The following is an 18528-nucleotide window of genomic DNA, read 5'->3' on the forward strand; positions in this document are numbered from 1 at the left end:
AGTAACAGCTTAGCTGATATATTCATGCTAATTAAATATATTAATTAGGCTACTCTGGAATAACAGTACATGCTAGGCCTGCAACATTTGCAATGTTTTTTTTCTTATTTCCCCTGTTTTTCACGGCTGTTTAGCCTACTGTCAGCGTTCTTCGAAGGCAGAACTGTTTTCCTAACTATCAGCGCTATTCTCAGGTCGGATCTATTACCACGTCCAGCACGTCCCGGGCCGTCTCCGGTGAGGTCATGGCAAAGGTGGGCGTCAGTGGGCGGACCACCGCAACTCCGGTCCAAAGCTTCCAAAGCCTTACGGCAGTGAAAGTTTAGAGAGCAGGAGGAGGAGAAGCGGCTGACTTTGGGATTTGGTCTGTGCACAACGCACAGCCTTCTGTCTGTTACTGCAGCCTGCAGGAGCACACAGTCTCAGGAGGGACAGTCCTCAGCAGCGAGAAGGAAAGTAAGTTCATCTTAGAGGCTTTAAATATGCCTCCAGCCTTCGTTATTGAGACGCACATTGTCTATGTGATGGTCAGCAATGATGTTTGTGAAGTGTTACTGCAGGCTTTTCTTTGTCTCGGACCTTTTAGTAGCTACATCATGATTTAAAGTTTTGCTCTGTCTTTCTAAAATCTGTCTTAGCATGAGGGAGTTTTTAAGGACTTGTAGTAAGTGATACAATATCAGCTAGAATTATATGAACAATCTCTTTACATAGTTTACATAATTTAAACGTCTTCATTCTATAACCTTGTACTCCATTCCAGCATTACTGAATGTGCATTAGTTAAAACTATTAATCAACTAGTCCTTAATCATCGTGATTAATCATCAACAATTTTGGTAATCGACTAATTAATTTATCAAGCAAATATACCAAACATTTGCTAGTTCCAGTATCTTCATTGAATGTGAAAATAGGCTGCTTTTCTCTTTTTATATCAGGAATTTTTATGGATTTTGTTTTCAGATGTGGGTTGGCTTTTTTCTGGCATTTGATTGACGATGAATAGATGAATCTGAAAAATAGAATAAGTTGCAGCCCAAGTTGCATCAATGTAGGTATTTTGATTCTATTGCACGATACATTTTTCTTGTATTGGTCAAAATGATTTTTAAAAAGGTGTCGAAAGACATTGTGGAATAGAGGAAATGTCTGTTTAGTGCATTTCATTCTCAGCCCTTTTCTTGCAGCGAAGCTCAAGTGCTTCAGAAAAGGGCACGAGAAGAGCAGTTGACATTCTTATAATCTGACATTTTGACCTTTTCAACCGAAGCAAAGATCCCCACCAGCAGCGGGCGGGACTCGTGTCTTACTGCCATGAAGGTGAAAGCCCTCCTGTCCTTACAGCATGATGAAACTGAATCTGTCAGGTTTTAAATAGGGGTTCATAGATATGACTTCTTTAGTCCAGACTGTCAGCGTTTCTGAAGCAAAAAGCAGCAGATGTCTCTGATTCTCAAGTTCAGTGAAGTTCTTGGCATTTTGTTTTGTGGCTAGAGAAAAGGGGAGCCAGTGTTGCTTAATGGCTGCAGCTTTGTCCAATTTTCATCCTTTGTCCAAAAGATTCTAAAAGAGATTGTTTGGTTTTTGAGCTTGAAACGGGATACATTCAACAATGAGCTGGCCTGGAAACACGATAGAAATGTATTGACTGTCTTGAACCATAGTTTTCATGTACACGCTGACCAGGTTTTTCTAATGACAACATGGCTTTCTGGACGGACACATTGTGAGCCGACCCAGAGGCTGTGGGCTTCATTCCTTCTGTTCGTTCTGTAATGTGTGTGTTGTTTCTAGCTCGTGTAACCACTGCCACGTTACAATGAGGAAAGTAGAAACCCTGCAGCTGAAACATCATCTGTCCCCTGCCAGATGTTTTTATACAAAAGCAGTGGGTAATTTCAGTTGTGCACATATTTTTGAGTTGTATTTTGTTCGACACCAAACTCTTGGTTGTAGTGTGATTTAGTCTTTCTCTTTAAAGGAGGCAGAAGCATTGGTCTGGCCGTATATCAGTGTTTTTCTGCGGCATTACGTCATCCTGCAGGTGTCTGTTTCAGGCTTGAGTCCAGCTCATCTTGGACTCATTTTCTGAACTTAACTAAAAGGAAACTAAGGAAACTAACAGATGATCATCTCTTGACACACAGTAATTTGAATAATTGTGTAACTGTTTTACATAAAATGATATTCAGCTACTTTATATAATCTATAAATATAATATTATATTGCCTAGCCACTCCATTTGTTCTTTTAAAGACTTATACTAGGGTGTTCTTCTATCCTGTGAAAAATCCAAGGGTGCTGTACCTTTACCATTTACACAAACATAATCTGCTCCTAAGAAAATAAAAAAAAGCACATGAAACAGTGCTTTTGATTGAATGCAAATAAAAATTATGATGATATTACTTTAAAGCTGCATTTGCTGATTTCTTTTACCATTTGGTGGCAGTGAAAGAAGCTGTTAACACAACACAACACCTTATAAAGTTGTGCGAACGTGTTAGCAAAGAGCAACAACAGCATTTATTTGGAGTTGTGTAAGTTTGAGTTTGTAGTTTTGTTGTGGTCTCTGCTAACTCCTGAGGGAACGATTTGGCTTTTGAGCATATGAGTGCTCTACTTGCTTTGTCTACTTTTTCATTCAAAACAGCTGCCTGCTGTTGCTGCAAAACTATGTTGCTGAGGGCAGAGAGAAAGAACCAAAACATTAAATCTGAAAATATTAATTATTGCAGCTTTAATATTCCAAGTGGAAGGACATCATTGATGGCAAGCTGTTTTTTGAGGGGCACTTCAACAATTTAGAATTGCACTTTCATAACTTTTTGTTGACTCACAAGAGACAGATTTAAAATAGAAAGGTCGAAATGAAAGTTGCAGAGATATTGCGCTGTTTTGTCCCTAGTATGGGACAATTTTCTGAAGCTCTGCATCCTACATGTCCCATAATGTAACTAATAGAGTGTTTTATCAGACCCCCCACCCCGCGTGGTAAATGGCCACTCCCAAACTCCATGTCCCCAGTTTGTCATCAGGAAGTGCCCCTTTAATATCCACTGCCAAACTTGTTCTTCAGTCTCATCGTGAGGGAGCATCTGAATTGTAATGCTCCTCTCTTTTTGTCTTTTCATTAGCTCCAACCAAAATGCTGGCTACACGGTGTCTCCCCTGCGTTCTGTTAGTGCTATTAGAGCTGGCTCTTGCCCAGTACGAACACCTCGGCTACCCACCGGGCTACCCCGAACCAGAGCAGGAACAGTACACTGCTCCGCAGCTGGCTCCCGACACACCCAGGATTCAGCTCAGATTGGCGGGAGATAAGAGGAAACACAACGAGGGCCGCGTGGAGGTTTTCTACAACAGCGAATGGGGCACTGTCTGTGATGATGACTTCAATATCCACGCCGCTCAGGTGGTGTGCAGGGAGCTGGGTTACCTCGAAGCCATCTCATGGTCACCATCCTCAAAATATGGAAAAGGCCAAGGTAGGTATTGTACAGCACTGTTACATGAATGTTTACCCTCTTGTCAGGGTGGCATTCAGTATGATAAATATGTACTCTGTCACCATATTCCTCACAGTAAAACTGAACTTTTAATATTCGGCCAATACTGGCTGAACATAGTGGTATATTGATGTAACCCCTCTGCATGACCTTCCAACTGATGACTTTTATTCAATGGAAACTGGTTCATAGTAAATGCTGCACAATTTTTGGAGAAACCAGCCTAGCCTGCCAAAAGAAATCTATTTTTCCTTTGTTGTTTCCACTACTAAAGGGGAAAATTCCTCCCCATGGAAGCGCTGATGAATTTGTCTTTTGTATCGTCAGGACCCATCTGGTTCGACAATCTCCACTGCACTGGCAAAGAAAAGACCTTGGCGCTGTGTCCCTCCAATGGGATCGGTGTTTCAGACTGCAAACACAGTGAAGATGTCGGTGTGGTGTGCAGCGACAAGAGGATCCCGGGATTTAAATTTGTCAATACACTACCCAACCATGTAGAGGTAAACACGCAATGTCTGGAATTTTTCACACTCCATCAACTACTTTTTCCCCCAAAGGCTTTGTAGACCTTTTGTTAACTCAAACTGTTTTTCATGACATCTTTTTTACTGTTTGCCCAAAGGACATTTGTTTGTCAGCTTGCACACAGACAGCTGAGTTTTATGACCTTTATGAGCTTTTAGTTATTTTGTAGCACCACGTAAGTCTAAAAAAGCCCTGTTCAGGCCTGGAATCCGCAACATTACTATATTATCTGTTAAAGTAAAGATGTTTTGACATTCAGACCTAAGTGTCTGTCCCTGTACATAAATCTTAGTTACGGCCGTATTCAGACATGACAGGAGCGTCATGGAAAAAGTCACAATGCTCAGGCAATGTTTGGCACCTGATTTTCAAGAGGGAGCAGTGGCACAGCTGGAGAACAGCAGTTTCACTGCTATCCATCAACCATCAAGAACCTTCCCTCTCACAGGCTGTTATCGGTGATGGATTTTAAAACTTATTTTGCCGTAGAAGCCTTAATTTTCAAGTTCAAGTTTCCTACATTTCCCATGATGCAACTTAGCGTCTTTTTGTTAGACACCCTTTGCATGGTAAATGCTCATGTCTTTCAAAATCATCAACCCCCTTTTGTATACAGGCTCTCTGTTAAAAATTCTGGACTTAAAGGTGAGATACCCCTGATGACATCATTAGAGTTTTTCTTTCAGACAAAGCTCCTCCGAAGTCACAAAAAACATTATACAACTGCTTTCACAGTTTGAGTAGTACTCCCAATGAATTATAAATCGTTCCTGGTTTTTGGCTGGAAAATGCTCTGTACACTTAAAGTCAATAACCCTCCCTGACTCTCGGCTTTAATAACAGTATTTTCTAAATAGCCTGCAGTGAAAGTGTGTCAAGTTAAAGAAGGTAATTGTTAGGTGTTGCATTCATGTCCCAGTTGTCTGGCAGGACATTTGAAAGGCTCCACAGAGCGTTGCTTTCTGGGCCGGCTAATAGGATCCAAGCTAATTGCCACCCAAAACAGAACGTTATCTTTCTGCTCATTGTGCAGGCCTCATGAATCCACATTCCAATGTTATGAGTAAACTACTGACCAGAGCTGACTCTCTTCCTCTGTCCCACTCCTCTGCTTCTTTGGAGAGTTTAAAAACTAATATAGCATTTTTCATAATACCCTCAAAACATGTGTGGGCAGCTTAGCAGAGCTTTCCTTTTGTTTTATTTTCCAAAAGCAACTGGCTTGTCAGATGTCCTCTCTCTGACTGCAGAGTCTGTTGAACCGGCTATAATTGACAATGTGAAATCAACGTGACAGTGTGAAAGGGGTTGCTCATAGCGATGAACCTACAGAGAACCCTCACCTGAGCCTACAGATCCCCTCGGCTTTATGGAACTTTATAGCGAGTTTCAGCTCATTGTTTAGCTGTCCGGCCCACAACTTTCCTGTTTTGGTTCAAAAAAGATCTAAAAACCCACTGTACACCCAACAGACAAATAAAGTTAACAACTAGCTAGTGAACATAGTGGAGCATTTAGCAGCTGAAGAGCCAGACATTTCCTTTAGGAGCTGATGGGGACTAAAACAGAGCTAAGAGAGAGGGAATATTGGACTCACATCCATCAGGTGACCAGAAACAAAACTCCAAATGAGTGTTAATGTTGCTCTGTAACTTCTTGATGTGTAACTAAACAACTGCTTGCTAACAAGTTCAACCTAAAAGGTGATGATTTGCCAATGTTGTGTTCACGTCTTGTTTCTGCTGCCCCAGAGTGGTCAAAGACATCAGTTACTGCTGGTTTAAGGTTTGAATCTACCCACTTATTTAAAAGAGTACTGCGCAGATTAAGCACTGCACTGCTGTAACATTGTTATTCCATGCATTCTATGCAAAACCTTAGCGCCTACATTACCCACAATCCAACTAAATCGCATTAGTTTGGTTGGAGATATTGATGTATTATGTTAGCAGCATCTAATGTAGGCTGGAGCCGCTAAATGAGGAGTGGGCTACAGAGGTCTGGTGAGTTCACTTCTTTCTAACTCCACAAGTGACTTGAGGACCTGTCAGACTTCACACGGTCCCTCTGAAGCCACAAAATACTTTATCATTTTTTTCACAGAGTACAGTAGTAAACAGACTTTGATGTGCAACTCTTGTGGACTTCCTTTTAGCAGCTGCATTGTGGGAGCAAATATATGTAGCTGACTTTGTGTGCAGAGGTTTACAGAGACAAACAGTAAAGATTATAGAGAGGTCCAGACGCCTGGAGTCAAGCTGGGATAGTCCCTGAAAAAACCCCATCAGACTCAGCGTTTCCATTCACTGAAAGAAGTCACGTGTGCTCTTCATGTGCCACACAGCCTTATCATCTGGAAGTGGCAATCTGGTGACTCACGCAGGCACATTCTGGTGTGTAATGGCAGCCATGACGACATGTCGCTGGGGGTTTTGTGGTACGGGATGATTGGTAGGCTTTCAGAGTGCTTAGGAGCCTGCATGTAGAGGCACCAGTGCATTCCCAGGTGTTGGTAACTCAGCACAATGACCAGCCAGTTAACCACTGAGGAAATACCAAGGGAATGAGCTAAGAGGGAGCTGAAACACGAAGCCTTGCATGCACGTGTTGCTGACCTTTGACATCTGTGCTCAGATTCCTCTCTGTGACTGCTTTGTCTTCTCACATTGTTGAACTAAACAATGTGTTGTATTTTGAGCGGTGCCGTTTTTTTGACCAACTTGTAAACTTCCAGTGAATAAACATCTCGTTCCATGAATTTGTTTTTTTGTGGTTTTCAGAGATCATGGGTTTGCGTGGACTCCAGGGGCTTTATATTTATCATTGTCAGTCAGCTGCACTGTCAACAACACAGAGTTAGAGCATATTAGAGAATATTTAACGTCACATCTCTCTTGTGTTTGTATATTCCTGCTGTGCTTTGGGCATGGTGCCGCCAGGGGGGGCCAGGAGGGACCACGGTCACCCTAAGAAAATGGGTGGCCACCCCAGTGGCCCCTCCTGGCGGCGCCATTGCCCAAAGCACGAGCATATGCATAAAATGCTATATAGTGTTTATATTATGTAACCCCTGTGTTTGAGTTAAAAGGTGAATAGCAGCATACAAGTGTTCTCATATTTTAGGAGAGGCCTCCGATTCGTCCATGTAGATACCTGTCACGTTTCTAAAATTGTGACTGGTTAAGGGGCGAGACTAACAGGCAGAGCAGATCGAAGTACACCAGTGTTGTGCCGAATGTGTGTGTTTTCTGTGGAGGCAGCAACAAGCTGCAGAAGTAAGAAAAGTAATTTTATTAATGTACAGAGACATTTAGTAGCCTGGCTAGTTTATAGTAAGTTTGTCACATTGCTACACAGTTTTGTGTATTGTAGTGTGTGAGAGCTGCAGATAGCAACAGGTTAGCACCATCGGTAACAGCAAGGTAAGCGTACGAACACTGGAGCCCCTGACAGCGCCGTGTGTGAACGGCTGTTAACGTTATGCTTCGAGGGAGACCGTTCTGTGCCTGTTTTCATCTTCATCTTTCTGAGAGGATTGCAAAACATGAGAACACCGGGAGTCACCTGGATGATGCTGTGAAACTGGGCTCAATGTGATTCCTTAACTCATATTTTTATGTAGTATTGAACTAGTCTATATAATGTATAATAGAATTCCTGAAATTCAGTTATGGCTTTTGGTTTAGTGTGCCACCCCAGGATTTTCATTGGCCCCATCTGGCCACCCCTGGGAAAATTTTCTGGGGGCGCCCTTGGCTTTGGGGAAGTCTGCTGCCTCGCCTCAACATTTCAGTTTATGCAGAAGTGGCTTCAGAGAATACTGGTCTGATCTGTGATCATGTGCATACATTACATTCCATTTTAAACCAATTTCAACATGAAGAAATTCCAGGGTTTATGAAATGTGATGTCTGGCAGTGCCTGCTTCCACCCTGGTCCAACAGGCGGTCTCATTTATCCGAATTATACAAACAGTGATGCAGTCAGATTTCTCAACCTGATTTATGCATGTCAACACTTAGAAAGGGACAAAAACAGCAGTTGGAAATATCTGAGGAACAGCATTTGACTTTATGGGGAAATGCCAACTGACTGAAGACAGGCTACACAATGGAGCACTATAGAGAAAGAGAGAGATGTAATTAGGGATGAAGTGTTTTTTGGTGCAATTATAAATCATCAAAAGCTTTGAATTGAAATTACTCTATCTATCTATCTATCTATCTATCTATCTATCTATCTATCTATCTATCTATCTAAGCAATTTGATGACATCACACTGGGCTCTAGGAAATGCAACGGGCATCATCATAATTTTCGAAATGATTAATTTATTAACGAGGTCATATTATGCTTTTTGCCTTTTCCCCTGTTTTTTGTGCATGTAATGGGTTTGCAAAGTGAAAAAGCCCAAAGTCCAGCCCAAAGGGAGTTCCCATCTCCCACAGAAAACTCTGAAAACAGCTCGCTTGTAGTCCAGCCTTTTTTGTGACGTCACAAGAAAACACTCGTCATAACGCTCGCCTAGGGGCTAGTCCGACACGCCCTCAAAAATACTAGTGTAAAAACACTCTGAGCTGCAGCACACAGTAACAACAGGTCCGCCTGCTGCCTCTCCTCTCCCTTCCAAACGCAGTCAGTGGACATAAAGTTGTTACTGTGATGTAGAAACAGAGCTCAGTTAAAACTTTATAGATGAAAGATACTTTTGTTACAGATTAATAACTCACCACTCAGAAACTCTTGCTCCAGTCCATGTTGCTAAGCTGGTAAGGGGATATACAGCTGAACCGAAGCCTTGTGTATCTGCTTTTCAGGGCCCGCCCTACTCTGCTTCTGATTGGCTAGTAGTCCTTAACAAGGAACTGCGCATGTGCAACTCCCAATAAAGATCATGTAGGGGTGAGATGCATCACTGCACAGCTAAAACGGAGCGTTCAACACACAGGGTGAAAAGAGGAGCTGCAGCAATGTGCCATGTAAACCTGTTCTGGTACAACCACTAAATAAAATTATGAACCTGAAAATGAGCATAATGCCACCTCTTTAATTGTGATTAATTGCCTTCAGTTATGTTAATGTGCACTCATAGCAATGTTATATTGTTATCAGATATCTTTCTTGGTATTGGTCTCAAAAATCCAGAATCATTTGGGCTATTAAGTTTAGTGAGCAGAGACCAGTTCTTGTTGTACTTTTTTTGTAGCCCTGTGTTTTGCCTTTCAGGCTGCATTGAGGCTTTCTTAGCATCTTTGGAATAAAAACATTAAAGCTGCACTAATTAATATTTTTATATGAATGGTTCAAGTATCAATGTGTAATTTTTAAGTGGTCACACGTAGTGACGCACAGAGAATTATCAACTCTTCACTTCCCTCTACACTTAACTTAGCTCTACTCTAGTGAGCGTTTTAGTGACTTTCAGCTCATTGTTTTGGCATGCACCCATACATTTTTGATCTCACTGCTCTTATTAACCTTATTTCAAACCGCAGCAGGCGGCTGTTTTCAGCGACAAAGCTCTGATAAACCCACTGTACACTACAGTATCAGTACTGCATCCAACAGGGGACAGACACCATTTGCTACTAGCTGGTGAACATAGTGGAGCATTAAGCAGCTAATCAGGAATTAGTGGAGACCAAAACAGAGCTAAAAGGAGAGTGAATATTAAACTTACAGTTGCTGAGTGGCCAGAAACACGACCCCGACAGAATGCTAATAATTCGCCATGTCTGCTACATGTGTAAATATTCAATCATTTGCTAACCAATTACCCATGTCAATTTTTTAAAGATAATATTTTGTCACTATTGTATTTACAGCTTTTTCCTTTGTCCCTAGACAATGTGCCATTCTTTTACTCTTACTTAATTAATGAACAAATGAATGAAAAACATTCACTGAAAGCCAGCTAGTGTTATGTAGCTCATCACGAAAAGAAGATCTCAGTGATCACAGATGCCTATAGGCCATATCCCATGTTGTCTTGCTCAGTTTGTCTCTGTTAATCTGCTCTTTTGTTCTGACAGATCTTCTGTGGGTGTCATGCTACAAGTAGCAATGAAATCTGACTGGGACATCAATAGAACCAAAGCTCTCCTCTCTGTTTGCATTTTTATCTTTATTTCTTTTCTTCTTTTACTTGCAGCATTTCTCTCGTTCTCCCTCCTACCTCCCTTTCGCTGCTGCTGCCTCTCCCATAAGTAGATTACAAGCAGCCATGAAGTCACCCCAAGCAGAGTTTACAACTCCCATTTTCCCCTCTTTAGTCATTTTTTCCCTCCGAGGCCTTAATGTCAAATCCTCCACTTTCCTCCATGTAAACCTCCAGCCATGTCGTGGGATGGTGCCATAAATTGCCCGCAGCACTTTTGTACTGCACTTGGATTAACACATGGCTGCAATGGTTTAAGCTATTTAATTATTTTTCACATGGCTGGTAGATGTTTCTGCAGCTCTGTAAAGGTTTTTGCCCTGAGGCATCACATTCCCACAGAGCTACGCAGGCGCATGTTTGGCCTCTGGAGACTCTAAAATGAAGCTCTCCATGTGACATCAGTGTGAATGGAGGATCTCTCTCTGGGCAGACCTTCTTTTTTACAGACAATGTGATTTTTTATGTTCAGGCAGCAAGAATCTAATCTGTTCTTTGAGGCTGACAAGTATCAATGTCAAAGCAAGAAATGTCTTTGATTATTCTGTTTTTGTTTTTCTAGTCATGTGCAGAACAGCTTTGTCACATGTAATGGGCTGTGTTGTTGAAGAGGAATGCAGAGCTGTCATTTGTATGCTAGCTTTCTTATTGGCTCTTCTCCACAGCTGTTCTTCTCTTCTTTGCTCTGTCACAATGTCTCATATGTGCCGACAGAAAAATACACTTGTTATCTGACTGGTGTACAGAGTTCTCATCAAACTCATCAAAGTTCATTCTGGGCCTTGGAAAAAGTAGTTTGACGACACATGATGTGTGTCACTCAAGTTACTGACTTTTTATTTAGCTTTTAACCTGCCAATCAATCTTCATCAGTAAATGGAGTTGGATATGTTGACATGTAAGCTCAGCAGCTGATGTGATTTCACTTTCATTTACTTGTACTTCTCTTCCATGTTAGCTTAAACATTAAAGCAGCAATAGGGAATACTGTTAAAAATAACCTTTTGTAATATTTGCTAAAATTGTCACTATATAATGACAGTACATGAGACAGATAATCTTTTTAAATGAGGTTCCTCTGGCTTCTCCTAGTACTCCTAATGCCATTTGCAATAATCCACCCCCTCCCTGAACAATACAACCAATCAGAGCCAAGCGGAGTCTCAAACGCAGTGTCAGTCACTGCTTGTGCACACGCTGGCACTCGTATCGCCGAGTGGCAAAGAGGCATAATTACAAACAGTGGGGAATAACCGTTGAAGGGTGGCAGTGGTGTGCAGGTGGCTCCTGTTTGTGGGTTTAGTGGGTGGTGCTTAGCATGAAGGCTGAACAGACCAGAGAACTGTGCACTCCATTTGCTGATAAAGATCATTTGATGTGGTTATAAGTGCTGGTAAAAAGCTAGTAAGTGGACCTTTTGAGCCACTAGCGTTGCTCTGGGAATGGTCCTGACTGAAATATCTATTGGATGGATTGCAATGAAATTTGTACAGAAATTTGTGTTCCCCAGAGGATGAATCCTAATGACTTGACTTTTCCTGTAGCAGCGCCATGACAGATGGTTTTAAGTGTAGCCTAATGTTTTGTCAACTGTTGGCTGATTGCCATGAAATGTGTAACACACATTTGTGTCACATTTACAGTTATTTGATACCTGACTTTTCTTTTTGCGCAAACAGCAACCAGCTGTTGTGAATTTAGTAGGTTTGTCACCCTGTTAACTTTGTCAGCTCTCATAGTGATTTACTTTGCTGTTAACAGACAATAAGGCTTAGAACTTTGAAATACAGCATGAGAATAGCAGTACCACCAGCCAAATCCTTGGACCCTGATGCCCCTCCCAAGTGTGTCTTTATTTTCCACATGTTTTAATGTCACTTCAGCTTTAATAGCATATAAAGGCAGTTCATTTCAATTCAATCATTGTCTTTGTAGTTTACACTCCAGTTCAGGGTTTGTCACGACTTTGGGGAACATCTGCTTTCAGTTTGTTAACAAAAGCTCTTTTAATGGATTTTGAAGGAGGAACTGCACACTGCGACAGATAAGGACTTTTTGACAATAGCTGGACCTGAGAATAGCTGCCAGCACATAAAAATACTCAGAAAGAGGCCTGCAACTAAATACCACATTGTATATGAAGCCAGTGCCTTGGTATTTTGCTGTGGATGTGAGGTGATTTCTGCTAGCAGAATGAGTTGTTGAAGACCTCTATTGGAACCATATGTTTCTAAGCTCCTAGCACTTTATTTTCGCTGGCCAATGTGGTCTATACTCCGCTGTGGACAGTTGAGGAGATATGTACAGTGCAACTAAAAATATGGAATATTCTGGGTTTATTCTTCTTCTGGTAGTTACAGACGACTGTGGTTCATTACTGTGGGGGTATTTATATTTTCTATTCTAGACGCTAAGATGGGGTTTGTATCCAAAGTGACTGTAAGGAGTGAGTAGAAAAATGGACTTATATTTCATTTGCTTTTGGCTTTTGGATATCTCTCTTTTCAGAGGGTTCCCCTCATCTGCTCTTCAGCATTGCCATTTTGAGATTGTAGAACAAAAGAAAGAGAACAATGGGAAAAGTGTCTTTTTAGGGGTAAAACAAGCAGGTTTCTGATCTAAACGTCATTATTCCAACTGAGAGGAAGCCTAAATAGTGGTTCAAAAGATTAGGCTCAGTTGAATATACTTGTAACCAACCCGTTCCTGTTGACAGCAAACCTAGGGCTGTAAGATTCTTTACATTTGATTAACAAAAAAAACTGTCTTGCTTAATTTTCTACTAAAAAGACTATAACTCTGGAAAATACTCACTTTGCCAGCTTAAACCGCTAAAGCAATGAAGAATGTGGAGTTTGTGCACCATATCTTACAGTGGAGTTGTGCTTGGCCATTATGGAAAAGAGGAATGATTATTTAGAAAATTGGACCCAGAGCTCAATCCAATACACAATACACTTTTGTTCCAACAGCCTTACTGGGTCTGTTATGACCAGCACCTGACTTTATGACTTTTCTGTACTGCCGCTGTTACACTATGTTTAAGTGTTCAATTCAATGGTTTTATTACAAAAGTAAAACAAGAAAAAAAGAACATGCTGTACCTCAACAGGTTCTTACCAGCTTGTTGTCCCATTCCACTCGCCCTCAGTCTGAATGCCTAATGATGAAGGCTTGGCTTTTTTTATTGTTGCTATAGGCAACCACCAAATCATCTGTCCTTAGCCCAACCGTTATTTTGCTTTGTCGTAAACTAACAGATTCGTACCTCTTTTTGAACCTAATTTGCCTCCTGGCCTGCTGTTTTCTGTTCAAATCATAGTAACACTAAAACACTAAGACATTTTTGTTTTGTTAACAATAGATCCATTTAATGTGAATTTTTTTTCATAGTGGTAAACCACCCTTCAGCTCTATGTAGTGTTCAAGTTTCTCTTAGCCAGTTTATCCCAACTACAGCTTGGTATATTACAGCTGCATAATCAACTTTTTTATCAACGCATTTTTAACAGGGGATAAAATGACGCAGCTATGTGTTGTGTGAAAGGGGTCGCTTGTAGAGACAAAAACAGAGCTGAATATTGGACAGAAAGATGACTCCAATCAAATTCTTAAGTTGCTCCCTATCTGCTGGACATGAAAATAGACACATATGCTGTAAGATGTTTATGTTTGTTCTTCTGCCACCAGTCGGTCAAAGTATCAATCAATGCTGCTTTAACATACAGTAAGTGTAACTACAAACAGTGCTGCTACTACTTTGGTCATAAGATTCAGAATATTCCTATAGAAAAAAATTCCTATAGAACCACTGTTCTCTTTCCATTTCTAATTTGATGTTACATGACAGCTGTAGTGTTTGATGAATGAATGGTTTTACCTGTTTGTACCTGTGACTTCCTTCCTACATGTGGAAGTTAAGTAAATTTTACAAAGTGACAAAAAATTAAGGTTTGCAATAAAGGAACTTTTGAAATAGAACATTTGTATTAGAACCTCAAAGTAACCTTTATGAATCAGGGCTGAGCTGCAACAGATTGAGGCCCTTTTATCTTACCTGTACAATTCATTCCACTAATGGCTTTTCCGTCTGTGCCAGTTTTCATGCAAAGACTCAGGAAAGGCCCCCTTCCCCAGAGTCTGCCGAAACAAGGCACACATGCTAGAACTCTCTTCTTTTCCGCAGTCAAATGACTGTTTTTTCTGCAAACAGACACGTGAGGACAATCTGATCTCTAAACAGGAAATTAATTAACGCGAACAACCAAAGAACAAAATTCAAAAGCTAGCAGGTTTTTTCAGATTCTGTTCCCAATTAGGGTTTGGCATTGATGTTGTCACCCCACAAGTTGAGGTCAATCTGTTAGAGGGAGAGGGTAGAGGATTTTGTTTCTGTGTTTATCAGACATTCAATCTTGATATTTGAGTACAAGCATGTCCTAAGCAATCTTTGTCAGAACACCGTTGGCCTCTTTAGTTCAGTGTTGAAGGAGCTTGGATTTCCTTGCTAACCTGACTCACCTTTGGCTGTAACTTGTTTTTTTGCATGTCTGCACTGAGGTATGTACTGTATATCCACTAAGCCCAGACAAGGTCACCATCACCACATTTCCAGTAATTATCATGGTCCATGGTTTCAGCCTTCTAACAGTTTGGTATCCTCTGCAGTCCAGACCTTGTTGTCTCTAACCAGAATGATTAATGTGGTTATCTTTAGGAGAAAATAGCAGAGGACAGAAAGACGGATGATTTGTAGTTTTCACTCTGGTGGCATCTGGCCTTCCCTGGAGGCAAATGCCAATTTAGGAAAACCTCCTTTCTCATTATTTGATGTCTAGGTTCTTGGCTGTATATGAGAGGGGTCTGTACCAGCCCATCTGTTGAGCGCAGCAACATACACCCCCACCCCCCCAGCCAGACTGAGCTCCCTCCCCTCAGCCTGCACTGTCACGTAGCACAAGAATGTGGGTTTGGTCTATGGGAGAGGAAAATGTTTATTTAATCCCTGCAAAAAGTCAGAGAGGAAAAGGCTCTGAGCAGATTTTTGACAGCCTTGCTTTGCCTGCAAGTAAACAGGCTGCTAACTGAGTTTTGATTAGATGCTCAGAGGACTATCTTCTATCTTTTTTCTTTTTATCATTGTATTCCAATCATTCTCCATTACCACCATCAACGTTACAAACTATGATAGAAAACTGTTGGACTGGTCAAGGTACCTAATCATAACATAGTCATAGCCATGTGCACCAATGGATCAGACAGGGGCCAGCTTAGCATAGACCATGTAGGGTGACACTAGGTGCCATGCTAAGCACTTTAGCACATGCTTGTAACTATAAGCCACTACCATTTTTCCTAATGTGAACTTGTAGCAGCTGACTTGACTAGCTGAATTTGTAGATTTTTAAAATGTATGCAAAGGAAAATATTACTAATGTAGACTTACAGTTTGAAAAAGCAGTAACCTCCTAGCCTGTAGAATGTAGTGGTGGATGATGGAAGATGTTGTACAATTAAAGCAGCATTAATTACATTTTTTTGGCCACTTAGCCACAGCAGAAAAAAATATAAAATAAATATAAAATTCTAAAATATATGCATCCTGTTACCAGCTAGTTGCTAACTTTGTCTGTATGCTGTTTGGTGCTGGAAAGGTAGTGTACAGTTAATCAGAGCTTTTTCCTTGAAACAGCGGTTTTCTCCTGCAGGAATAATTACAGCTGTAGGAGTGAACCCAGAAGTTAAGTTGTGGGCCATAAAACAAAAACGCTGAGCTGAAAGTATAGAGCTGAGGGGAACTGCAGAGTTGGGTGATAATTCTCTGTGGGTCTGTCACTACGAGCCAGGCCTCTCATTAAACATATTACTTTGATTAGTTGTAGTGCAGTTTTATTGACACAGCAGGTAAATAATTAAAAATGTACCCTGGGTGCATCACTTTATGTGACTGTGCAAGCCATAAGTGATAATAATAAAAACCATTAAGTACCTTGTATTTTTGCAGTGATCTGAATGCTTCCAGTTGAAAAAACTTCAACTCAGAGCAGAAAAGTGCCCTGCTGATGCTTTCTGATCGGCCTAAATGATCTTTCTGTTCAATTAAAGCTACAGAATGTAGAATTTTTAAAATTCCCCAAAAATGTAGCAGCTGCTGTAAATCAGTGGATACATTTTTCTGAGCAATCCAACCGCCGCAAAATGACTCGTTTCACTATCCGAATTTGATCTATTTGGTCAATAACATTTTGAAATTCTAGAAGAATTCAAGAAATCATTTTACCCCCATTGAAGTTAGCGGAGGGCTAAATCGGAAGTTAGCCAGCTTGGCCGGTGGATGTCAAATCTCACCACCAACTAGCGTTTTGGTGGTGTAACACAGACACCAACACACAAGTATAAATGCTCACGACAGCGAGATGCGTAGCCTGCACTGTAGGCTATGGCGTGGACTCAATGCAGAAGTACAAATCAGGCTTTAGCATACACTATTTTTTATTTTCCATACAGCACAAACATATATATTAGTGATGTGCAATACCACTTAATTCCTATACAATCCAATACCAAGTAATCCCCAGGCTGGTATTGTCGATAGCGATACCAAAACTTCATACATATTCTAGTTTAATGTGACCTCCGTCCTCCCGTTTCTCTATGAGGGAAATAAAGAGTAGACTGTAGCCTTAACAATTCCAAATAATAGCTGCATAATGACAAGACATCAAACTACTGTCATATTCTTTAATTATAATAAAAATATCCTGCTCAGAACTGATGCTTCATAAAATCATCCTATTATTTTGACTTAATCTCAGATGTTTAGCGAAGTTTGCAGTGTTGCCAAAGTATTTCACTGTCTTTACACACACATCACACAGAGCAACATTATTACCATCACAGCTAAAATACAGCCAGGCGTGACGCGGGAAATGTAAAGGGCTGCAGCGGCTCACTTCAAAGAAGCTCCGTCACAGAGTCGTAGCGCAAGCATGAAGGAAAAGTAGTTCCTATAAACCGAGTGGCCTATAATTAGACCATCCTAATGACAGTAAGAGATACTTATGATAAAACACACACTCACTCCAAATTACTGAGTTTAGATATCGATCCTTTTATATGAGTATCGATCCTAGAGCAGGAAACGTTGGTATCAGAAATATCTCTTTAGGATTGATCTGCACATCACTAATATATATCAAAATAATTAGAAAGATGCCAAAATCACATAAAAATTCCACACATAATGGCTTTAAAGGTGGCTTTATGCGATTCTGAAGAAATCTAATGAAAAAACATGGGAAAACCATGATTGAACAGTGACACAGGAAGTAATATAACTACTGTTACTTCAGTTTTGAGTTAGCATAATGTTGCTACAGTTGCTGCTGCAAAGCTAACTTGAAGAGACGACCAGACGTTCCCAGAGCAGCACACCAGCTCCAGACAGAGATACTCAACTCTCCTGGTGCTATAACTAACATCACAACAACAGCATGTCTTAGCAAACTAGAAAGTAAGCTGAATGTCAGTTGCCAAGTAATATAACACACAATGAAATATTGTTGTAAGCCACTTTGTTTGTTTCCCATTTACAGAGCCAGAGCTGTATACAAACACAGAAGACGTGTATTGGGTTAGAATTGCATTCCCCACCTTTTAAAAAGTCTTGTGAATGTGTAGCATGGTATATAAGTGGGAACCCACTATAGGAAGATATGAAAGAGTGTTATCATCGCTCAAACGGTTTCATGAAAGTAAAACCTTTAAGAACACAGACACAAAATAATTTCTGATGTCCTGTCAAAGTAGTATGGGACTGTCCAAGGCTGGTACTGCTCAAATCTGTGGTCGATGATGATGTAGACGTGAGGCGTCTGGAAAGAAATGGCAGTTCTTAATTGCCTCCTACTGCACGTGTACTCACAAGGCTGCGTTTGTGCTGTGTTTTTCCATCACCGCTTTACACCGGCGACAATGTGTTACACATGTTACCATGGAAACCCTTTGATACCTTTGGTTTTAAAAGGCAAAGGTGGTCATGGTGCATTAATAACGTGATTCACTGTAAAAATGTTTGAGCAACCTGGAGAAGATTTACAAGTAGCGCACATGGAGCTGAGCAGCTGTTGCAGTCTGAAGGGGGGGTGAGGGTCTTTTTTTATGTAACACAGGAAATACATCATAGCCTGTTTACATCATATCAAATTGTAAAGACAAAAAACTAGCAAAACAAATATTTTTATTAATTAAAAATGTACACTTTGTCAACTACACAGAACAGAAACAATTGGGTTTCATATTTTTACTTCTTAATTAACTACTGACTTGTGT

General features: G+C 40.7%; 1 protein-coding gene across 1 annotated transcript in view; it reads left to right on the plus strand.

Annotated features, from left to right (window-relative positions):
• The first annotated feature begins 289 nt into the window (after window positions 1–289).
• Window positions 290–18528, plus strand: part of loxl2b (lysyl oxidase-like 2b) — a 62195-nt gene continuing 43956 nt past the window's right edge. Inside the window, exons 1-3 of the mRNA XM_046033852.1 lie at window positions 290–456; window positions 3141–3491; window positions 3840–4015. Coding sequence (XP_045889808.1) covers window positions 3152–3491; window positions 3840–4015 — 516 coding nt within the window. The 5' untranslated portion in view covers window positions 290–456; window positions 3141–3151. The remainder of the gene's footprint in view (window positions 457–3140; window positions 3492–3839; window positions 4016–18528) is intronic.

Source organism: Micropterus dolomieu, linkage group LG21 (genome assembly GCF_021292245.1).
Source record: "Micropterus dolomieu isolate WLL.071019.BEF.003 ecotype Adirondacks linkage group LG21, ASM2129224v1, whole genome shotgun sequence".
NCBI classification, from domain to species: Eukaryota; Metazoa; Chordata; class Actinopteri; order Centrarchiformes; family Centrarchidae; genus Micropterus; species Micropterus dolomieu.